This window comes from Monodon monoceros, unplaced genomic scaffold, assembly GCF_005190385.1.
Source record: "Monodon monoceros isolate NGI ecotype Baffin Bay Population unplaced genomic scaffold, NGI_Narwhal_1 Super_Scaffold_20, whole genome shotgun sequence".
NCBI lineage: Eukaryota > Metazoa > Chordata > Mammalia > Artiodactyla > Monodontidae > Monodon > Monodon monoceros.
This window is the reverse complement of record NW_021703777.1, coordinates 62,093,566-62,118,448: the sequence shown is the minus strand read 5'-3', so window position 1 is coordinate 62,118,448 and position 24,883 is coordinate 62,093,566. Positions and strand designations below refer to the sequence as shown.

At 37.7% G+C, this 24,883-nt stretch overlaps 1 protein-coding gene across 7 annotated transcripts in view; it reads left to right on the top strand.

Annotated features, from left to right (window-relative positions):
• Positions 1-24,883, top strand: part of CEP135 (centrosomal protein 135) — an 82,089-nt gene that overhangs the window by 40,136 nt on the left and 17,070 nt on the right. For all 7 annotated transcript variants that reach the window (XM_029235980.1, XM_029235983.1, XM_029235978.1 and 4 more), the window contains 8 exons: positions 2,197-2,274; positions 9,316-9,467; positions 15,447-15,562; positions 15,637-15,791; positions 16,218-16,273; positions 18,620-18,788; positions 19,644-19,754; positions 20,036-20,221. In XM_029235980.1, the coding sequence (XP_029091813.1) occupies positions 2,197-2,274; positions 9,316-9,467; positions 15,447-15,562; positions 15,637-15,791; positions 16,218-16,273; positions 18,620-18,788; positions 19,644-19,754; positions 20,036-20,221 (1,023 nt within the window). The remainder of the gene's footprint in view (positions 1-2,196; positions 2,275-9,315; positions 9,468-15,446; positions 15,563-15,636; positions 15,792-16,217; positions 16,274-18,619; positions 18,789-19,643; positions 19,755-20,035; positions 20,222-24,883) is intronic.

The window sequence follows — 24,883 nt, the reverse complement described above, 5'->3', positions numbered from 1 at the left end:
GCTGTCGTCAAAAAAAAAAAAAAAAACACAAATAGCGAATGTTGGCAAGGTTGTGGAGAAAAGGGAACCCTTGTATACTGTTGGTGGGAATGTAAATTGGTGCAGCCACTGTGGAAAACAGTACGCAGGTTCCTCAGAAACCTAAAAATGCAACTACTGTATGATCCAGCAATTTCACTCCTGGGTATATATCTGAAGAAAATGAAAACACTAATTCAAAAAGATATGTGTTCATAGCAGCATTATTTATAGTTGCCAAGATATGGACGCAACTTAAGTGTCCATCAACAAATGAATGGATAAAGAAGATGTGATATATATACATTTTATATATATATATATATATACACACATACACACACACACACACACACACACACAATGGAGTACCCACTCAGCCATAAAAAAAGAATTAAATTTTGGCGTTTGCAACAACATGGGTGGACTTGGAGGGTATTATGCTTAGGTAAGTCAGAGGAAGACAAATACTGTCTGTTATCACTTATATATAGAATCTAAATAAAACAAACTAGTGAATATAACAAAAAAGAATCAGACTCACAGATATAGAGAATAAACTAGTGGTGACCAGTGGGGAGAGGGAAGGGGAGAGGAGCAAAATGGGGTAGGAGATTAAGAGGTACAAACACCTATGTATAAAATAAATAAGCTACAAGGATATATTGTACAGCACAGGGAATACAGCCAATATTTTATAAAAACTATAAATGAAGTATAATCTTTAAAAATTGTGAGTCACTATGTTGTACACCTAAGACATATAATATTGTGGATCAACTATACCTTAATTTTAAAAAAGCAGTAATAATAATTTGTCCAAGATCACCTGCTAATGAAGTCACAAAGAATCTGGCTCCTCAGCTCACACTGGTTTCTCTTCAATCAGCCTACTTGTTTCTGTTCCCCTGCTACCATCCTATTCTGGCCATTGTTCTCTCTCAACTGCACTAGTGTATTAGCGGCCTCTCAAATCTGTATTTCACACTGAAGTCAGTCATCTTTCAAAGATATAAATCCGATCACATCACTTCCTATTTAAAATCCATTAACTGTTTTCAGGGACTTCGATGATTGGCCCTTGCCTACTTCAAGGTCTAGCTTCTTTTCCCCAAGCTCATCCCCCCCATTCCTCACCCCTCAGTTTCTCAACGCCAGGCTTAATGGACTTTTTCTTGCCCTCAACTTTCTAAGGAAAAAATCCTTCACCCCTTCCAGTCCCCTCACCTGGCTAATTCCTGTTCATCCTTTATAGCCAAGTTAAACATCATTTCCTCACAAGGAAATGAACCCTAGATCCTAGACTCCCTTTCAGTATGTCGCCATAAAGTTCCTTTTCCTAGCAGAATATTCATGGATTTTATTTTAATATCTGTTTAAGGTTTGTCTTTAATAGACTATAATGTCTATAACATCAGAGACTTTATCCATTTTACTGTATTCCTAATACCTTACTTGGTGCTGGGTATATAGTATGTACTCAATACCGGTTGAATGATTTAATAAACAAAAAAATGCATACAGCACAGTGATCTTTTCAATGAAATATATAATCCAAACATCAGATGTCTTTACTTATTTTTAATGAATAACATGGATGGAAGTAAGAATTTGCACGAAAAATTCTCACAGAACACCAACATATCACTTGTCCTAGACTTAGCATCAGCAAAAGTTGGATAAGGTAATGTAACCAAAAATAACAACACTCGTGTTTACACTGTTGATCAGCTCATTGTTGAAACTGATCACTTGCATGGCCCTGTAGTGTTCTGCTTCCTGTGTCTTTCTGATCCCATCTGTTCTTCCTTTACACTCTTTTTCTCTTTCATCTTCTCTCATGAGGGCATTCTCCTGAGCTTACTTAACCTGCTGGGTTTCTCCCTTTATAGTTGTGCTAATGGATTGATCTGTGTAAATCTTTATAAATGAACCCATACCAATCTGTGTCTTCTGTTATAGTCATACATGGAGGTAAAGCATAAAAGATGAGAACCTCTTGTGTTTTTGTTTTCAACCAAAAGCATTGTTTTGGTAAAATTTCGAATGATTTTCTTTCTAAAACATTTCTGTGTTATAAAAAGACAGATAAAATAGTACTGTAGACTTGCATTGCTTACTTTGGTAATTTTGTTTTATTATCTGATGTGAGTGAACATCTATAAAATTCTCTTACAGCATCTCCATGAAATGAGTATTTTGGGAAAATCAGAATTAGAGAAAACTGTTGAACATTTGACATGTGTTAATCACCAGGTAATTTATCAAACTGAATTTGGGGTATATTTTGTTGTATGAATGACTATTTTAATTATAGTTTTAATGTACTGTATGTTTTTTTTGTTTGTTTGTTTTTCTTTCTTTTTTTTAATTCACATCTTTATTGGAGTATAATTGCTTTACAATATTGTGTTAGTTTCTGCTCTATAACAAAGTGAATCAGCTATATGTATACATACATCCCCATATCCCCTCCCTCTTGTGTCTCCTCCCACCCTCCCTATCCCACCCCTCTAGGTGGTCACAAAGCACTGAGCTGATCTCCCTGTGCTATACAGTTGCTTACCACTAGCTATCTGTTTTACATTTGGTAGTGTATATATGTCCATGCCCTCTCTCACTTCATCCCTGCTTACCCTTCCCCCGCCCAGCCCCCATGTCCTCAAATCCATCCTCTACATCTGTGTCTTTATTCTGGTCCTGACCCTAGGTTCATCAGAACCATTTTTTTTTTTAGATTCCATATATATGTGTTAGCATATGGTATTTTTTTTCTTTTTCTTTTTTTTTATGTTTTTAAAATTAAAAAATAATATGTTAGAGAAACTGTATAACAGTGACTAGGAGTATGTACTCTGAAGGTTGACTACTTAGATTCAAATCCATCTTTGTCACCTGTTACCTGTAGGCAAGTTTCTTAAACTTTTCATCGCTTAATTTCTTTATTTGTAAGATAGAAATGGTGCTAATACTTACTTCTTAGAGTTTTTGTGAAAATTAAATGAGTTAATAGATATCAAGAACTTAGTATAGTTACTGACATACCGTAAGCCCTCAGTAAGTGTTAGCTATGATTATCGTTGTTTTGCTCTTGTTTAAAAAATCATGTAATACAGACTTAGAGTAAAAAGTGAAAATCATTTTCATTCCTTATTGCTCTCACTAGAGATAGGGCTTTTAACAAATTGGTATGTGTTCTGATAGTCTTTTTTTCTTTCTGCGTTTTGTTTTGACTAGTTTCTTTTTCCCTGTCTTCATTGTTTTTATTTGTCTGCTAATTCTATCATCTGTTTCTATCAGCTTTGGGCCACTTGATTTTTTTCCCTCTTCCTCATAGGTTGTATTTTCCTGCTTCTTTGTATGCCTGGTAACTTTAGATTGGATGTCAGACGTTGTGAATTTTATTTTCTTGGTTGCTGGAGAGCTTGTATTCCTAGAAACACTCTTGAAGTTTGTTCTGGGATACACTTAAGTCAGATGGAAGTAGCTTGTTACTTTTTGGTTTTGCTTTTAAGCTTAATTAGGTGGGACTAGAATGGCATTTAGTTTCAGACTAATTTTGTTTTACTACTGAAACCAAATCTTTTTGAGTACGCTCACTACCAGTTGCCTCATGAATTATGAGGTTTTCAAATGAATCATGGGAAAAGAACCTATTCCTGGCCCTGCATGAGCCCTCAGTACTGTTCCCTCTAATTCTTTGATGGTTCTTTCCCTGGCCTTGGGTAGCTCTCTGTGAGCTGTGCTCTCCTCAGCTGAAGATTCAAGGGGCACCCTTTATAGATCTCTGGTGCTCTTACCCTGTGCAGTTCTCCTCCAGTATCCGCCCTGTGAATTCTACCTGCTTTGGCCTCCCTTGACTCTCAGTCCTGTATTCTGAACTTACAGGAATCACCAGGTCCAGCTGGTTTCTTTCCCTGTGCCACAGCCTGGAAATTCTTCAGGCAATAAACTGGAACAATTATAGGGCTCATCTCACTTGTTTCATCTCTCAGGGATCACTATCCATCATTGCCTAATGGCCAGTGTCTTGAAAACCATTGTTCCATATACTTTGCCCAAATTTTTAGTTATTTCAGGTAGAAGGGTCCCTGTCACTCTAGCCTGCCCAGAATCTGAAAGCAAGAATTAATGAACTGGAAAATATATCTGAAGTACTAGAAGTCATTGGAAAGAGACTAGGAGATAGAAAATATAAAATAAGTTAAAGCCTTAGAGAATAAAGTGAGAAGGTCCAACATTAGTCAAAATTCTAGGAGAATATAATAAAATATGGGAGAAGGCTGTATTTGAAGACATAATAACTGATACTTTTCTAGGTATGATAGAAAACACAGGAATCCTCTGATTCAGGATGTACAGTGAATTCTAGTAGCATGACAAATCCTAAGCAAGATAAAAAGAAAATCCATACCATTTTTATAGCAATAAATAATACAAGATACCTATGTATAATTTTGCAGGATCTTAATAGAAAACATTTTGCATCCTTACTGAAAGACATTAAGGAAGACCTAAATAAGTGGAGAGATATATCCAATTTATTAAAAAGGTGACAGATATTATGTTTATAAAAAAATGTAAATTCTCACCAAATTCATCTGTAGAGTTGATGTAGTTTCAGCTGAAATCCCAAGAAGATGGGTGGGTGGGTGGATGTGTGTGAGAGTGAACACTGACAATAGATTTTAAAATTTACATGGAAGCAAAGAGCCAAGAATCACGAAGAAATTTTAAAGAAGAACGTGGTGTGGAACTTGTCTTACTAGATATGAAGGCTTTAGAGTCATTAATTAAGATAGGGTGGTAGTGCTCAGGGATTAAGAGAGTGATAAAACCCAGTAGAGAGCAAACCCACAAAATTGTGTCTGGGACAATTGTTCATATATATGTATATAAAAAAGTAATTGGGGACTTCCCCCGTGGTCCAGTGGGAAAGACTCTGCACTCCCAATGAAGAGGGCCCAGGTTCGATCCCTGGTCAGGAAGCTAGATCACACATGCATGCCGTAACTAAGAGTCCGCATGCCACAACTAAAAGATCCCACATGCCGCAACGAAGATCTCGTGTGCCGCACCTAAGACCCAGCGCAGTCTAGATAGATGGATGGATGGATGGATGGATAGATGGATGGATGGATGGATGGATGGATGGATGGATGGATGGATGGATAGGTAGATAGATAGATAGATAGATATTTTTTTAAATAAATAAAAGAGGAATTGGATCCTACCTAAAATATACCAGACCCAAAAATCAGTTCAAGGTTACTTGCAACCTTGAATGTTCAAGAAATAGCTACAAATTTTAGAAGAAAATACAAGAGAAAAATCTTTTTTACCTTGACAAAATAATAATAATAACAATCATTTATATAGCATTTACTGTGTGTCAGGTACTATTCTCAACATTTTATATATATTCATGTATATAATTTTAATTCTCACAACAACCATAAGAAGTAAATGCTAATATTATCCTTATTTCACAGATAAAGAAACAGAGGGGAAGCTTGCCCAAGATCACACAGCTAGCAGGTGTCAGGTGCCAGTGTTTGCTCCTAAACAAGACACAAATAAGTTTATTCCTTTAAAGAAAACATAGATAAATAGGACCACATTGACAAGAACATCTTTGTTTATCCAATTGCCATAAATTGAAAAGACAAGCCACTAATGCAGAGAACAACTTACCATACATTTAACCTAAAAAAAACTCAACAGAAAATGTGAATTGACACTTCATGGCAGAAGAAATTATAAATGGTTAATAAATATAAAAAGATGTTCTACCTCAATAAGAGGGGAAATACCAATTACAACCACAGCAAAATCATTTCACATCCATCAGAAATTAACAAGTTATAGCTAGTATTATTAGTTTTGTGAAGCTTCTGGGAGTGCAAACTGGTGGTACCTCTTTGGAGAATAATTTGGCATTGTTCTAGGTTAGCAAAGGCATACTCTATTAGCCAGCAAATACATTTCTAGATATGAACCCTGGATCAAAGTCAATAAACTATGGTCTCTAGACCAAATCTGGTCTCCAGTCTGTTTTTGTAATAAAGTTTTTATTGGAACACAGCCATGCTTATTTAATACATTGTTTATGGCTGTGTCTTTGTTACAGTAGAGTAGTGGCAAAGGACCATATGGCTCACAAAACCTAAAATGTTTACTCTCTGACAGAAAAAAGAAAACAATCTGGATGTCAGTTGTGAGGAAAATAAACAGTGGTAAGTCATACAATGGCGTGTTACAGAGCAACAAAAATGAATGAATAATAGCTACAAACATCAACATGCATGAATCTTGCACCTATGATGTTGAAGAAAACATGCAGTGTGATTCTGCTTATGTAAAGTTGAAAAGCATGCTAACCTAAACTGTAAATTGTTTGGAGATTCATACAAATGTGGTGTGCTAAGGAAAAGCAAGAAATGAGAAACAGAAGACTCAGGTTAGTGGATACTGTGGGCAGGAGTTAGGGGATGTCACTGGAGACTGCTCACAGTAGTGTCAAAGGTTCAGGTAATATTTTTTAAGCCAGGTGATGGGTACACAAATGTTCCTGTTTTTAGTCTTTATACCACACATGTACTCTTGTTTGAACAAGAATTCTGGAAGATTTTTAGTGCAAAAAAATTTTTTTTTCCTTTCCCACCTCCATATCCCACAAATTACCATCCACAACTCTCTTTCCTGGTGTTTACTTCCCTGTTTCTAAATAATGTGCTCGTGCTATTTAGTCTTTATTGATTTAAGGTTATTTAGTGAGTCTCCATGATGGTAGATGATGGATTAGCACTCCCCTTTTCTTCCCCCATTACATAGTTTAATTACATATTTTGCTCACTTAAGTAGTTATTGTTTATATTACCAAGACTTCTCGTGGTTTATGGCTCAGCCAAGTGGGACAGTACTACTCTTACCTTTTTTCTTGTAGACCATTTTCCTGGAGTTAATAATTGCTTTTGCTTTGTTTTGTTTCATTTTGTTTTTTGTTACTTTTCTGTTTTTCATTGCTAATTTTTATCAAGAACTCCATCTCTGCCACATGCCTTTCAATATTTTTTGAGTTTTCAAACTTACCAGTTCTGGCCTTTTTCCCCCTTTTTCCTCCTTCTTGAGCTTTCTGTCTTGATTCATTATGGACTATGTCTCTCCATAGCTGTCCTCATAAGACTTTCCCTGTCCCCCTCTCCTGTGTTGAACCTCATGTTTTCTTCTTTTCTTGGTTTGTTCCTTCATTATGGTATAGCATCTTCTCCAGCAGTTTCCTGAAAAAGAATACATGGGAGGAAATTTTTTTGGTACTCTACTTGTCTGAAAATGTCTTTATTGAACTTTTATAATTTATGATTTGGCTTAGGCATATGGCAGTCCAGATTGGAAAATTATTTTCACTAAAAATTTTGAATACTGTTCTCCATTGGTCTTTCAGCTTTCTTTGAGATGTCTGATGCTATTCTTTTCTGAGTCCTCTGTACATGACATATTTTTATTTCTGAAAGGATTTGGGGTTTTCTCTTTATCTTGTGTCTTCAATTTACTATACTCTTCTGTTTTCTCTCTCTGGAGCTTTATTTGTTGGTTTTAGACTTCCTAAAGAGATCTAATATTCTTATCATTTCTCCTTTATTTTCTCTTTGACTTTTTGTTCAACTTTCTGGGAGATTGCCTCAACTTTGTCTTTTGGCCCTTCTATTGATTTTTTAAATATATTTGATTTCCAAGAGAACTTTCTAGAAAGAGATAACTGGGGTATGAGTGTCCCAGTATATAGACTTTCAGCCAATCTCCTTGTTCAGTTCTCTTTGTGACCCCACCTCACGGCTTCATGCCTCCACGTGTTGAGCTTCTTCAGGCTAAGTCAACTGGCTGCGCTCATTGGTATTCCCTACTGTGGCCATTTTAGGTCAGTGATTCTCTACTGGGACCAGTTCTGCCTCCTAAGAGATATTTGGCAATATCTGGAGAATTTTTGTCTGTCACAATTAGGGGAAAAAGTACTTATTGTTTCTGGTAAGCAGAAGGCAGGGATGTTGCTAAACGTCCTACAGTGCACAGGACGGCCCTCACAACAAACAATTATCTGGCCTCAAAGGTCATTAGTTCCTAGGTTCAGACCCTGCTTTAGATTGTATATATCTTTCTTCCACTCTGAACCACTCTCTGCTCTGTCTTCCACAAGATTTTGAAGTCACTTGTTCACCCTTGTTTTCTCTCTTGTTCTCTCTGTCCTTATGAGTATATAACCTTATTTCTTTACTGTCATTTTAGCACTGTTTCCAGAAGAAGGAGTGTTAAAAATGTGTGTGGTCAGTCTACAGTTTCAACTGGAAGACTGAAATTTATCACTAATGTTTCTTGGCTTTGAATTTTGTATATAGATCATTATTGCATCTGGAATTTATTTTTGTACGTAAAATAAAATAGAATCTAGCTAATTTTTTGTCTCCAATGAGTGGCTATCCAGCTCTATTTTTAAAAAGTTTATTCTTTTCCCACTTTCTTAAAATGCTGCCTTTTCTAAACTTACATCTGTGATGTATCTGCTTATCCATATGTGAAATCCATACTGTCTTAATTATAGTAGCTTTTTCATTTATTTTGATATCTCATAAAGCAAGTCTAGCTGCAGTCTTCCTCCCGCCCCCCATTTTTACTGTTTTTTTCTTAACTTTGTTTTTTCCTAAATAAATTTTAGAATGAAATCTGAGTCACCCATCTAATTTTAAAAAGGTTGTGTCAAGATTCTTACTGAAATTTTATTGAATTTATAATTATTTCAGGAAATTTTAATCCCTTTCCAATATTGTGTTCCCATTCAGAAATATGGTGTGTCTTCACATTGTCAGGTTGTGTTTTATGCTCTTCAGGAACATGTTACAGGTTCCTCATATAAATCTTGTCCATTTTGTGTTTGGGTTACGGTATTTTCTGCTCTGATCTTTCTTCAGTTCAGTCCTAGCTACGTTTTTTTTTAGAAATTTCTCAAAATTTTGGCCTGCTAGTGGTTTCCCTTCATTGCTGTTATGGATACATTCTTTTCTTCCTTTCTTGCCTGTCTTTTTTGGTATCTTTTCTTTGATTTCAATGATATTGAAGAGGAGAGAGAGAAAAATGTGTTTGCCTATTCTGACATCTAGAACCTAAAGTGTACACATGACTTTTAAAGTATTTTTAAATAAATCTAATTTATTTCCTTAGTTTTCTTCCAGAAATATTATGAAAGAGTGCTTAAGGAAAAGAAACTGAGACATATACCTATTAATTTTTAAAATTTAATTATAGCTTGAAAACGAAAAATGTGAATTAAAGTCTAAAATGTTAAAAATGAAAGAAACAATAGAGTCTTTAGAGAAAAAAGTAAAACTCCAAGCTCAAAAACTTAGCCATGTGGCTGGTGACTCATCTCATCAGAAAACAGAGATGAACTCACTTAGGTAAGTTTATTGAAAGTTTCATTTCTCTTCTGGGAACAAGCTTGTTGCTATATAAGGTTCATAATGGTGGCATTTTGGACTAGGCCTTTGAAAAGCAGTAGTTCTCAAAGTTGGCTTTGCAGCAGAATCACTTGGGGAGCTTTTGTAAAGTATGGATTTAGGGACTGATCTCTGGAGGTTCCTGTTCACTGAGTGAATCTGGGTAAGTTTTGAGTATCTGTACTTCTAAAGACTTTCATAGCTTGATATGATTGCAGGCAAATTTTTGTACCTACCTCCTTCTAAAATCTCCCTAACAGATACAGGTGTACTTTGTTTTATTGTGCTTCAATTTATTGTGCTTTGCAGATGTTGTGTTTTTTACAAATTGAAGGTTTTTGGCAAACCTGCATCAAGCAAGTTTATTGGTGCCGTATTTCCAACAGCATTTGCTCACTTCATGTTTCTGTGTCACATTTTGGTAATTCTTGCAATATTTCAAACTTTTTCGTAATTATTATATTTGTTATGATCTGTGATCAGTGAGCTTTGACTATTACTACAACTCACTGAAGGCTCAGATGATGGTTACTATTTTTTAGAAATAAGGTTTTTTAAATTAAGGTGTGTGCATCGTTTTTTTCAGACATAATGCTATTGCACACCTAATAGACTACAGTATAGTACAGACATAACTTTTATTTACTTATTTTTTTAATGGCTTTGAATTTTTAATTTAATATTTTTTATTGAAGTATAGTTGTTTACAATGCTTTGTTAGTTTCTGGTGTACAGCAAAGTGATTCACTAATACATATATGCATATATATATATTTATATATATACACACATAAAAACTTTTTCATATTCTTTCCATTATGTTTTATAACAAAATAGTGATTATAGTTCTCTGTGCTATACAGTAGGACCTTGTTGTTTATTTTATATATAGTAGTTTGTATCTGCTATTCCCAAACTCCTAATTTACCCCTTCCCCCTTCCCCCTTCCCCTTTCCCCTTTGTTAACCGTTAAGTTTGTTTTTTATGTTTGTGAGTATTAAACATAATTTTATATGCCCTGGGAAACCAAATAATCCACATGATTCACTTTATTGCCATATTTTCTTTACTGTGGTGGTCTGGAACCAAACCCACAATATCTCCAAGGTATGCCTGTACTTCAGATTATTTGTACTCCTTAGTGTAGAATTGCTGGAAATTACAGAGTTCTTTGCTACCTATGTCATTGTTCTTCTCGTTCTTCTTTCAAAGAAATGTAAAATCAGAATATTTATATACAGAGTCTAAAAGGTGATGTGTCTGAAAAATGGTAAAAAAAAGTCAGTATGGCCCAAGTAGGCTGTATCTACAGGTTGAAGTCAGGTGATAAAGAACATGGTATGATAACCAAGAGTGTCTGGATTTTATCTTATAAACATGGAGAACAAACAAAATTTTAACCAAGGGGGTGACTTCCTACCATGCCTCTTAGGAAGTGAACTCTCACAAAAATAGGGAAGGTGAATTTGGAGTCTTAAGAGACTGATGGCAGACAATGGAGACAATGTGCCTGGAGTGAAACAGTGGCAATGAACTTGGAGAACAGTGGCGAGATTTAGGAAACATTTGTTACACAAAATCAAAACAAACTATGTAATAAGACCAAGAGCTGGCTGTTTGTCTGTTTAATTAAGGAATACCGTTTAGGAAGAACTAAGGTAGAAACTTCTTTTTCCGTTTTGTTTTGTTTTTTCCTTGCAAGGCACTACATACATCCTATGAAGGAGAGCTACCTGAATGGAATGGCCTCTCCCCCTCTGGTTCATGTCTATGTTCAACTCCAAAGTACAAATACCATGGTATATTTCTGTCACCCAGAATTACTAGTCTACCCTTTTCCGTTTTGTGTCCAGATGATTGGAGCTGCATTTAGTCCATTTTGCTTTTTCCTTCAAACTATAGCTATAACTCCCCTTTCCTTCCCTCACAGGATGCCCTTTCCAGTCTTATAAGACAGAGCTTTCAGTACCCTCCCTTGGATCCCCTACCATGCAGCTCCTTGGGCGTTTTCTCTGCTATACTAATACCCTTTTCTCTTACCCAACTTGCTACTTCCCTCACCTAGGAATAATCCAGTCACTGTGTTATAGGAATGGGTTGTGGAGAATTTTCTCTTTACCTTGTTACAGGAATGGGTTGTGGAGAATTTTCTCTTTACCTTTGTTTGTCTGTAAACAGAGACAGGTAATAATGGGGGGATTGCAGGATTCCATAACTTTTTTTGCTCTGACAAATATCAGACTTGTCTCTGAGGAAGGTGTGTCAGTCACATTCTCCATATCAGTATACATCAGTAAACATTAGAACTATGAGTTCAAGCTGTCAGGTTCACATCCAAAGCTGAACCCAATACAAACATAATACCAAGAACTGTATGGAAATAAAGTCGCCTTGTCCAAACCTCATGCAACTTTTGATATGTTTAATAGAGATCTTGCTGTCCCTTTAATCACATCAAGTTGTTTCCCTTAACATGAAGACATTTAAGAAGCTGATACTCAGATAGATAAAGCATATATTCCTTTTCATCCACCTGGTGGGCCCATTTTCTCTTTCCCTTCCTGAGTTAGGCATTTTTCATCAAATTTCAGTGCCACCAAACAGTCTTTTCTATATCAAGCACAGTCTCTAATTGTCCAAATAGAGGATCTTTGGTCTAGTCTCTTGGTGCAGCAGCAGAGGACAATAGCCTTAATCCTTACCACTGCTAGCTATGAGCCTCTAAACATTTAGATTTCTGCAGCTGAAAATACCGTCAGGCTGTTTTCATTTCACCTTAGTCTTTAGTTATTCTGTGTACCTTCTTTAAAACTAGAGGGTTATGTACTTATCCAGGATCAAATAAATGCATTAGCTGATTTTCCTGGGAAGAGCCCATAAGCTCTAGTTAGAGTTATTATTATGGCAATAAGTATCAGCTTTTATAGTAGAGTGTGTTTGTATATTCAGAAAACCAAATATAACTGGTCTCCTTTGAGAAGTATTTATTTGTTAAGGGAATTGAGAACCATTTTAGATAAGGCTCATAGATTCCTTAGGATGCCTAAGAATTATCTTCTGGGCATGTCTAACATTTTTTTCTACCAAGACAGGAAGAGGAGCCAGGGCCCTAAGTAAAGACAGCTGAGCTCATGGAACTGGACTTAGAAGGGCCAAGGGACCTAGGACCACCAGATATAAATCATCATCCTTTTGCAGAAATGTGACAGAAAAGCCAGTCCTTATCCCTATTCCCCTCTCTCAGTTATCAAGAGATGATACTTTCTCAGTTAGTGGTGGGTCATAACCATAGAGTCTTGGAGACATCTGAAATAAAACAGGGATACCAAAAAAAATCCAGCGATACTGGGCTTCCCTGGTGGCGCAGTGGTTAAGAATCCGCCTGCCAGTGCAGGAGACACAGGTTCGAGCCCTGGTCCGGGAAGATCCCACATGCCGCAGAGCAGCTAAGCCCGTGCACCACAACTACTGGGCCTGCACTCTAGAGCCTGCAAGCCACAACTACTGAAGCCCGTGCGCCTAAAGCCCTTGCTCCGCAACAAGAGAAGCCACTGCAATGAGAAGCCTGCTCACCGCAATGAAGAGTAGCCCCGCTTTCTGCAACTAAGAAAGCCCATGGGCAGCAACAAAGACCCAACGCAGCCAAAAATAAATTAATTAATTAATTTTAAAAAAACAGGGATACCATATCAATCTCTCTTTCTTCTAAGAGGCCATTAAAATTCCAAACCTATGCCTCTTAGATAGAGCTTCAGCTCCATTTTACAACTTGAACACTTCTTATGAATAAAGGACCCTTTATGATGCTGTCTTTGTTTAAAATATACTCTATCATGAAGAGAAGTAATTACTTTTGCCCCCTAAGATGAGAGCATGTATACATCCATGTACTGTAATAAAACTCAGGAATTTGAGGCTCAGAGAGATGGTCTTATCCAGCCACATGGCTGGTAAGTGGAGAGCTAGAATTTTGATTCTAAGTTTTATTGCTTCACTCTCTGGTGGGAAGTCATCACTTCCCTTTGCTTTTTGCTTATAGCACTTTCGAAGCTAAGAAATTAGCTCATCCTAGCAACTTACTTCTCAACAGGTTCTCAAATTTTCCTTTCCAAACACCATGATGACAAATAATATGATAGTCACTCAACTGTTCTTTCCTATGAACTTTATACCTCAGTTCTTTCATTAAGAAGACCTTTATCTTAGCAGCAATCCTTCTGTCAGAAAGTTACTGCCGAGGTCTGTGTGGAATCTCTATTATTCCCTTGCCTGCCTACACTAGAATATGAAAAGGCAAAGCTATTTTTAAGACTCACTAAGGGCCCCCTTTATATGTATAATCAATCAAGATGTTATCCTGCCTTCATTTATCAACCCTACTTTCATTAGGAATTAACCCTGCTAATGAACTTAGATGTAAAAAATCTTTACATTTTTTTTTTTACTTAGGATTTCAAGCACTGCCAACTACTCAGTGTCCTTCAGTAGGAACTCTGGGAGCCATTCCATTTTTGAAAGGATTCTTTATAGCTTACTGGCAGACATTTTCCCTTCCACACGGAAGATGTCCTGTGCTCTTTGTAGTAGGCAGTGTGATGTAGTAGAAAAACATTGATATCAGGGTAGACTAAACTGGATTTATATATTTTCTTTGCCTTAATAGCTTTGCCATCTTGAACAAGTTATTATTTGTTTCTATAATATCAAAATAATGGTTCTAATTATGGAACTGTCCTAGGAATAAATGAGGTAATGTCTGTAAATTATCAGTACAGTGAACATTAGCTTTCTTTTTTCTCCACTCCGTGTAGTTATATCCCTCAGAGTAATAGTTGTAGCTTTTACAAGCAGCTTGAATACAGTGAGTCACCTGGACCTCACAGATGATTTTATGAAGTAAAATTGCTTGAACCGAGAGTCTTTCTGACTTGGTTTTATTTGGTTGTGCAATTCTAAAGAAGTCAGCCTCACCTTGACTTCCCTCCCTGCCTCTGGGTCATCATTCATTTGCTATTAGAGCAGTCAGGGTCATGTCTTTTGTGTTTCAGAATATCTCAGTGTTGCATGTAAAACTTTTTCATTTCTGTGGGAGATGTCCCATCTTACTAGTGGTTTCAGAATCCAACCTCCTCCCTATTAGGGAATTCTAAACTAAGCCACCTTTAGTATCTTCTACTATCTCATCTTCAAACAAACCCTAAAAGGAACCTGTGGAAGTCCCCAATAAATAGCCTAATGTGAGAGCCATGTTTTTCCAGCACGGCCAGACTAAGAATTCCTAGGCCAGGACTAGGCTTCCAAAGACCCTAGATGACATGAGAGCAAATTCTTGTTACTTCTGAAAAAAAATTAATCTTACTGATCAGTAAGGGATTTGTCTGAAATTGTCTTTATTTTTGCTGTATGTCTTTTTTTTTTGCTCCCTGAAACCAATCTTTAGTCTTAAATCCTCATTGCACTACAGTAAATACCTATTTCCCTGTTTACTATGACCTCCTGTTGACTACCTATCAAAAAAAGTCAGAATGGGAAGCAGAATTCAAAGCTTGCTGGTCAGGATGGTCAGGATGTTGAAGTGCTAGGCCATTCTGTAAAAGCAAGACTTTTCCTTTGCCTTGACTATTGAAAATAGATTTTAAGAGAAAGAGGGTTGTTATTAGGAAACTGAGAAAAGCTTTAAAACTACTAGGAAGCCTCTAGAAAAAAGTATACAATTAATTTGATTTTTACACTTTATTATTTTGAGGAAGATGGAACAGTTTTGAAGAAAGGAATAATATATATAGTATATTGCCATTGATTATACTGGAAGAGCTTTAAAATAAGGAATAAAAGAAACTTTAAAAATAAGAAAAATATTTTTTAAGATCTTTCATTTTAAAAAAATTATTTCTACCAGAGATAAAGAATACCATTTGTTTTTGTCCACTGACTCTTTAGGCTAGTAAATGAGCAGCTACAGCGGTCACTTGAGGACCATCAGCACCAACTTTCCATGAAAAGAAGTGAACTTGAATCAGCACAAGCACAGGTTAAAATACTGGAGGAAAAAATAGGTAAGTATTCTTCAATTTTGTTTTTGCGAATCATAATTTACTTTGTCTAACAAACATTTCTTTTTCATTTATAGATAAACTACACTTCAAGATGACTTCACAGAATGAAGAGGCTCATGTAATGAAAAAGACCATTGGTGTTATTGATAAAGAAAAAGACATTCTTCAGGAGACTGTAGATGAGAAGACAGAAAAGATTGCAAACTTGCATGAAAACCTAGCTAATAAAGTATGTGACTGTTAAGTAATGTTACCCAGCATCTGAACAGAAAAGCTTATTTTATTCTCTGTTTTAGATATGCAGTTCTTATTGCCTGTGTACAAGCTCCTAAGACCCAAAGCCGTATCTTCTAATGTGTTTAAATTTCATTTTATACCAATAATTTGAATCTTTAAAAGTTCTGTTTCTAGAAGACAGTTTTATCATATATGATTATAGCAAACTCAAGGAACAATTCAAATTCTTAGTGGGTAGAAATATGCCAATATATGAAATATAATTCGTACATGGAAATATGTTTACTTGGAGGTTTCTTTTATAATATAATTTATATAATTGGATTTAAACTATATAAATGTGATATTGTATCAATTCAAATGAAGACATTTCTATATGAATGGTTTAGAATCTTACATATTTTTATAATTTCTATAGGAAAAAGCTATTACTCAGATGAAGATAACAGTCTCAGAGTATGAATCTTCTATGAAGTAAGTAATCAATGGAACGGCATCCAGTTTTGTTTTGTTTTGTTTTGTTTTTGCGGTACGCGGGCCTCTCACTGTTGTGGCCTCTCCCGTTGCGGAGCACAGGCTCCGGACGCGCAGGCTCAGCAGCCATGGTTCACGGGCCCAGCTGCTCCGCGGCATGTGGGATCTTCCCGGACCGGGGCACGAACCCGTGTCCCCTGCATCGGCAGGCGGACTCTCAACCACTGCGCCACCAGGGAAGCCCCGGCATCCAGTTTTTTTAGAAATTTTCAGTGAATGCAGCTTTATCTATTTGAATAGCAATCTGGCAATAGGAAAATTTCTTTTTCAATTTTCCTGTTTTTATCAGTAGCAGTTATTTTCTCAGTCTCCTGCATGGAAATGTTATCCTCTTTAACTTTCTTCCCTCCTCTGTCATCCACATCTAAACAATTATGTCTTATTAATAATAGTGGGGACTTAAACATTAAATAAGTGTTTGCCAATTGAATCGTTTATGTTCTGCTCCTAACACTTGAAAGTCTTCTGTTTTTACTTGACTTTTGGAATAATAAATTTATTTTATGACTTTATTTGCACATAATGATTGGTAGAGATCTAAAATATCTGCTTCACCTAATTAATCAGTATCTTAATGCAGTAGTTGTAATTTCTTTTTTTAAATTTTATTGCAGTATGGTTGATTTATAATGTGTTAATTTCTGCTATACAGCAAAGTGATTCAGTTATATATTCTTTATCATATTATTTTCCATTATGTTTTTTTGGCTGCATTGGGTCTTCGTTGCTGCGCACAGGCTTTCTCTAGTTGCGGTGAGCGGGGGTTACTCTTCGTTGGCAGTGCGCAGGCTTCTCATTGTGGTGGCTTCTGTTGTTGTGGAGCACAGGCTCTAGGTGCGCGGGCTTCAGTAGTTGCAGTGCGTAGGCTCTAGGGCACGCGGGCTTCAGTAGTTGTGGCACGTGGGCTCTGGAGCGCAGGCTCAATAGTTGTGGGACACGAGCGTAGTTGTTCTGAAGCATGTGGGATCTTCCCGGACCAGGGATTGAACCTGTGTCCCCTGCATTGGCAGGCAGATTCTTAACCACTGCACCACCAGGGAAGTCTCCCATTATGGTTTATTATAGGATATTGAACATAGTTCCCTGTGTTATATAGTAGGACTTGTTGTTTATCCATTCTATAATACTAGTTTGCATCTGCTAATCCCAAACTCCCAATCCTTTCCTCCTCCAGCCCCCTCCCCATTGGCAACCACAATCTCTTGTCTGTGAGTCTGTTTCTTCGATATGTTCATTTGTGTCATATTTTAGATTCCACATATAAGTGATACCATATGGTATTTGTCTTTCTCTTTCTGACTTATTCGTTTAGTATGATAATCTCTAGGTCCCTCCATGTTGCTGCAAATGGCTTTATTTCATTCTTTTTAATGGATGAGTAGTATTCCATTGTATATATGTACCACATCTTCTTTATAGATTTCACTGTCAGTGGACATTTAGGTTGCTTCCATGTCTTGGCTATTGTAAATAATGCTGCTATGAACATAGGGGCGTGTGTATCTTTTCAAATTATAGTTTTGTCTGGGTATAGGCCCAGGAGTGGGATTGCTGGATCATATGGTAACTCTCTTTTTTAAGGAACCTCCATACTGTTCTCCATAGTGGCTGTATCAATTTACATTCCCACCAACAGTGTAGGAGGGTTCCCTTTTCTCCACACCCGCTCCAGCATTTGTTATTTGTAGACTTTTTTTTCTTTTTTGCGGTACGCGGGCCTCTCACTGTTGTGGCCTCTCCCGTTCCGGAGCACAGGCTCCAGACGCACAGGCTCAGTGGCCATGGCTCACGGGCCCAGCTGCTCCGCGGCATGTGGGATCCTCCCAGACCAGGGCACGAACCCGTGTCCCCTGCATCGGCAGGCGGACTCTCAACCACTGTGCCACCAGGGAAGCCCTATTTGTAGACTTTTTAATGTTTGCCATTCTGACTGGTGTGAGGTGGTACCTCATTGTAGTTTTGATTTGCATTTCTCTAATAATTAGCAATGTTGAGCATTTTTTCATGTGCCTATTGGCCATCTGCATTTCTTCTTTGGAGAAATGTCCATTTAGGTCTTCTGTCCAGTTTTTGCTTGGGTTGTTTGTTTTTTTGTTATTGAGTTGTGTGAGCTGTTGGTATACACCCTTGTTGGTTGCATCATTTACAAATATTTTCTCCCAGTCCATAGGTTGAGTAGTTGTAATTTCTTACATTCCTAGTATACTTAAATCAGAGTACAACAGTTAAATGAACTAAATTTTCCAAAAAGCTTTCTTTATTATTGCTACACCACCCATGTAACAGCCACCTAAAGGAAACATTGATTAATCGGGACCGTGAGATAAGCAGCCTCCGGCGCCAGCTTGATGCAGCTCACAAGGAACTTGATGAAGTAGGAAGATCTAAAGAAATGTCTTTTAAGGAAAACAGAAGATTACAGGATGATCTGGCTACAGTGGCAAGAGAAAACCAGGTATGAGCACAAAGCATAAACTTTGATAGTTTTATAGTATACAGTTATACAATATATTCATAGTTTGCTAAATTTTAAAGCTTTAAATATGCTTTCTAAATTTTAATTATATAAATATCAACAACAAAAGAAATAATTCTTTAAGAAGAATAGTGTTTATAAGGGTATTTTAAAATGTGGTTTAGAATGCTGCGGTATATTACAGGGTGTGTAATGGGTACAACTGTAGTCCCCTCACCATTGTGGTCTTTGTTGCAAGGAATCCTGAAGCTGGGAGCATGGTGTTCTCTATGGCAGAAATCGGTGTTACTCTACTGGGTGAGGACCTCAGCATCACTCCCAGGGCAAAGTTGCTGTGTTTTAAAGACCCATGATAGATTTTAATTATTTGTACTTACTTCCAGTGGCTTAGAGATATGCCTGTAAGTTAATTAATGAATATTTTAGAATGGCAAATACTAAAAGGTATTGGTTTTGTTTGTGCTGGTTTATTAAGGATTACACCAAGAAAACCAATAATTTTCTTATTTTAAATATTTTATTTTTAAAAATTATTCATTATAGAGTATATTGCTGATATATAAATTTTTTTAAATGTCAACCCCTGAGCGTAGCTAGCCCTTAGTTTAAATACCAGATATGTGGTCACATATATTGTGGGAGATACATGGTAATATTTGGTTAAAAAAGTCAATATCAGTCCAGAAAAACATGTGAAAATAACGGTCAGGAACAGTTTTCCTTTTTTCCTACTCTCACTTATTCCCCAAATTCAGAAAGAGCTATTTGAACATAAATAGAACTCATTAGGTGCTACATTCATTTTAGATTTGTCTTCAATTTTCTGATTTATAGCAAATTTCATTGGAATTAGAAGCAGCAGTGCAAGAAAAAGAAGAAATGAAGAGTAGAGTTCATAATTACATAACTGAAGTGTCACGATGGGAGAGCTTAATGGCTTCTAAGGTGAAAAAACATTGTTTAGGTTGGATTTAAGACTGATTTTTTTTTTAACTTTTTCATGTTTCTTTATTCTGTCTCCTCTATTAGATATTAACATATGAAAGTGGAGGTCTTGCCTACTGTCTTTGTATATTTTCTTACAGATCTTAGTATAGTGTCTGCACAGATAGCTTATGCTTCCTAAATTAAAACAAAAATCCCAGTGTGTGTATATGTTTATGACATGGGTATTCCAGTGAGTAATGATGACTAATTTAGAAACAATTTAATTGTGGTTAAACCAGGAAAGAGAAAATCAAGATTTGTTAGATAGATTTCAGATGCTTCATGACCGTGCTGAAGACTGGGAGGTCAAAGCCCATCAAGCTGAGGGAGAAAGCAGCTCAGTTCGACTGGAACTTCTTTCTATTGACACCGAGAGGAGACACCTTCGAGAAAGAGTGGAGCTACTAGAAAAAGAAATTCAGGAGGTAATATATTCATTTGTCTTGCACAGACAGAATTTAGTAAAACAGAAAACATTCAAAGGCACTTTATTGAAGTGAGGTTTAAGCATTGGTAAAAATCAAGTTCAGTGGTAATCTGTCATTCTGATAATTTGCTTAGGAGAGCCCCATTACTTTTATATTGTAAGTAAAATATACATAATATCGAATTTACCATTATAACCATTTTTAAGTATACAGTGGCAGTTAGTACATGCATATTGTTGTGCAACTATCACCACCATCCTTCTCCAGAACTTTTTCATCTTCCCCAGTTAAAACTCTGTACCCATTAAATACTAACTAGCTCCTCATTCTCCCCTCCCCCAGCCACTGACAACCACCATTCTACTTTCTCTCTATGAATTTGACTACTCCATGTCCCTCTTATAAGTGGAGTCATACAATATTTGTCTTTTTGTGACTGAATTATTTTACTTAGGCCTAAGGTTCACTTAAGTCTCAAGGTTCACCCATGTTGTAGCATGTGTCAGAATTTCATTCCTTTTTAAGGCTGAATAATATCCCACTGTATGCATATACCACATTCTAAACATTCATCTGTCAATGAACATTTGGTTTGTTTCCATCTTTGGCTATTGAAAATAATGCTGCTATGAACTTGGATGTACAATATCTATTCAGGTCTTTATTTTCAGTTCTTTAGGATATATCCAGACATGGAATTACTGGATCATATTGTAATTTTATGTTTAACTTTTTGAATAACCACCATACAGTTTTTCACAGGGGCTGCACCATTTTACATTCCCACCTGCAATGTTAGGCTTCCAGTTCCTCCACATCTTCACCAACACTTGTTATTTTCTGGGGTTTTTTGTTTTGTTTTTTTTTGTTTTAATAATGGCCATCCCAATGGGAGTGAAGTGGTATTTCATTTTGGTTTTGACTTGTATTTTCTTAATGATTAGTGATATTGAGCATATTTTGTGTGTTTATTAGCCATTTGTATAGTTTCTTTGGAGAAATATCTATTCAAATCCTTTGCCTATTTTTTTTTTTTTTTTTTTTGGTATGCAGGCCTCTAACTGTTGTGGCCTCTCCCGCTGCAGAGCACAGGCTCCGGACGTGCAGGCTCAGCGGCCATGACTCACGGGCCCAGCCGCTCCACGGCATGTGGGATCTTCCCGGACCGGGGCACGAACCCGTGTCCCCTGTATCGGCAGGCGGAGTCTCAACCACTGCGCCACCAGGGAAGCCCCTTTGCCTAGTTTTTAATCAGGTTGTTTTCTGTTGTTGTTGAGTTGTAGGAATTGTTTGTATATTCTGGATTTCAATCCCTTATTAGATATGTGATTTGTGAATATTTTCTCCCATCTCATGGCTTACCTTGTCACTCAGTTTTATCCTTTGATGCACAAGAGTTTTAAATTTTGATGAAGTCCAATTTATCTATTTTTTTCTTCTTGCCTGTATTTTTGGTGTCATATCTAAGAAATCATTGCTAAATCCAACATAATGAAGCTTTTCCCCTGTTTTTTCTATGCGTTTTATAGTTTTAGCTCTTATGTTGAGGTCTTTGATCCATTTTGAGTTAATTTTTATACATGATACAAGGTAAGGTTCCAACTTCATTCTTTTGCATGTGGATTTAAATAAGCTTTTGTCATAAAGACAGTCTAATAAAAGTCTCTTAGGGCTTCCCTGGTGGCGCAGTGGTTGAGAGTCTGCCTGCTGATGCAGGGGACATGGGTTCGTGTCCCGGTCCGGGAGGATCCCACATGCCGTGGAGTAGCTGGGCCCTTGAGCCATGGCCACTGAGCCTGTGTGTCTGGAGCCTGTGCTCCGCAACGGGAGAGGTCACAATAGTGAGAGGCCCGCGTACTGCAAAAAAAAAAAAAAAAGTCTCATAATAGAATTTTGAGTTTAGTTAAAATATAGGGACCCTAAATAAGTTAGATTGATAAGGAACAGTTGGCTATTAGTTCTACTTTTGTTTTGTTTTGTTGGTATAGTATCGTAGTTGGTCTTTATTTTTTAGAAGAAAGTATTGATTATCTGTAGTGCGTAGAATTATGCACCCCTCCCCCAAAAAATATATTTAGGTCCTAGCTCCCAGTACCTGTGAATGTGACGTTATTTGGAAATAGCATCTTTGCAGATTTAATCAAGTTAAAATGAGGTGGGCTTCCCTGGTGGCACAGTGGTTGAGAATCCGCCTGCCAGTGCAGGGGACACGGGTTCGAGCCCTGGTCTGGGAAGATCCCACATGCCGCGGAGCAACTAAGCCCGTGCACAGAACTACTGAGCCTGTACTCTAGAGCCCACGAGCCACAACTACTGAAGCCTGTGCGCCTAGAAGCCGTGCTCCGCAACAAGAGAAGCCACCGCAATGAGAAGCCTGTGCACCGTAACGAAGACTAACCCCCGCTCGCCGCAACTGGAGAAAAGCCCGTGCACAGCAATGAAGACCCAATGCAGCCAAAAATAAATAAATATTTTTTAAAAAAGTTAAAATGAGGTGACACTGGGTAGGATAGACCCTAATCTGATAACTGGTGTCCTTGTAAAATAAGGGAGATTCAGACACAGAAGACACAGGGGAGAATGCCATATGAGGATAGAGGCAGAGATTGAAATGATGTGTCTACCAAGGCAAGGAACCCCAAGGATTGCCAGCAATCACTTGAGCTGGGAGAGAGGTGTGGAAAAGATTCTCGTTCAGAACCTCCAGAAGGAACCGATCCTGCTGACATCTGGATTTCAGACTTGTGGCCTCCAGAACTGAGAGGGAATACATTTCTGTTGTTTTAAGCTATCTAGTTTCTGGTAATTTGTTATGGCAGCGTTAAGAAACTAGTACAGATTTTGGTACCAGGAAGTGGGATGCTTTTGTAACAAACCTAAAAAGGGTCTTTGGAATTGGGTACAGGCTGGAAGAGTAATGGGTACAGGCTGGAAGAGTTTTGTAATGGGTACAGGCTGGAAGAGTTTTGAGGTGCCTGATAGAAAAATCTAGACAACCTTGAAAAGTTTGTAGATAGGAAGATGGATATTAAAGGCAATTCTGGTGAGAACTCAGAAAAAAAGAGGAGGGCTTCCCTGGTGGCGCAGTGGTTGAGAGTCCGCCTGCCGATGCAGGGGACGCAGGTTTGTGCCCCGGTCCGGGAGGATTCCACATGCCGCAGAGCGGCTGGGCCCGTGAGCCATGGCCGCTGGGCCTGCACGTCCAGAGCTGTGCTCCACAGTGGGAGAGGCCACAGCAGTGAGAGGCCCGCGTACCGCAGAAAAAAAGAGGAAAGCTGTAGCGAAAACTTCTATTATTTACAAAATACATAAATCGTCATGAATGGAATTTGTCCAGAAATAAGAATGTTTCTTCTAGTGAGGTCTCAGATGGAATTGAGGAACATGTTATTGGACACTGGAGAAAAGGTAATTCTTATTATAAAATGGCAGAGGACTTGGCTGAATTATGGTATACTCTTAGGAAAGTAGAACTTATAAGTTATGAACTTGGATATTTAGCTGAGGAAATTTCCAAGCAGAGTATGAAAGGTGCACCTGGTTTCTCCTTGCTGCTTATAGTAAGATGTGAAGGAAAGAGACAGATTGAAGAAGGAATTGCTAAGCAAAAAAAGAGCTGGGACTTGATGATTTGGAAAAGTCTTAGCCTATCCAGATAGCGTGTTCTGGAGGCAGGGCCAAGAGTGTGGCTAGGCAAAGAGAGTAGGTGAGTGACTCATAGACCCAACCAATCACCTCAGCAGAAACACTGCCAGCTTGGGCTGAAAGGGACAGAAACAGGATACAAGGAAAGAAGGTTAAACTTCTTGCATCCTACTAGCAGAAAACAGGGCACTAGAGTTATGAACATATGTTCTCCTTCAAGAAAAGGGAAGAATGAAGGTGGCTCAGAGATCAGCAGGGCTGCCAAGGGCAGCTCAAAAGCTGGTGGACCTGCTACGCTACCATAGGCCCAGGGGACTGGGCTATTTCTTCCTTGATTCCAGAAAGCAGCGCCACTGCCACTGTGAGCCAAGAGATGGGGCTATATCTGAGGGCTGAGAAGGTGGGGCTGCCCTAGCAGGTCCAGAGGACATAGTATCAAGACACAGATAATTATTTTTAGGCCTTGAAATCTAATGGAATTTGCCCTACTTGGCTGCAAGCTTACTTTGGACTAGTATTCCTTCTATTTTCTCCCTTTCAGAATGGGACCATTTTATGCCTTTTCCACCATTTTGTTTCAGAGAGAGGTAACTTGTTTTCTAGTATCACGGGTCTGTGGAAGGAGAGGAATTTTGCCCCAGGAAGGACCACCATACCCAGAGTCTTACCCATTCTGACTTAGATAAGATTTTGGACTTAGAGTTGATGCTAGAATGTTGGGATAGAATGAATATATTTTGCACATGGGAAGGACATGAATTTGGGGGAGCCAGAGAGTTGATAGAATTATGGCCCCCCCCAAATATATTGAAATGCTAACCACCAGAACCTGTGAATGTGACCTTTTTGGAAATAGGACCTTTGCAGGTGTAATCAATTTAAGATGAGGTCATACTGGACTAGGGCAGGCCATAACCTAATGTTTGGTATCCTTATGAGATAAGAGAAATCTGGACACAGAAGACACAAGGAGAATGTCAAGTGAAGGTAAAGGCAGAGATTGGAGTTATGTGT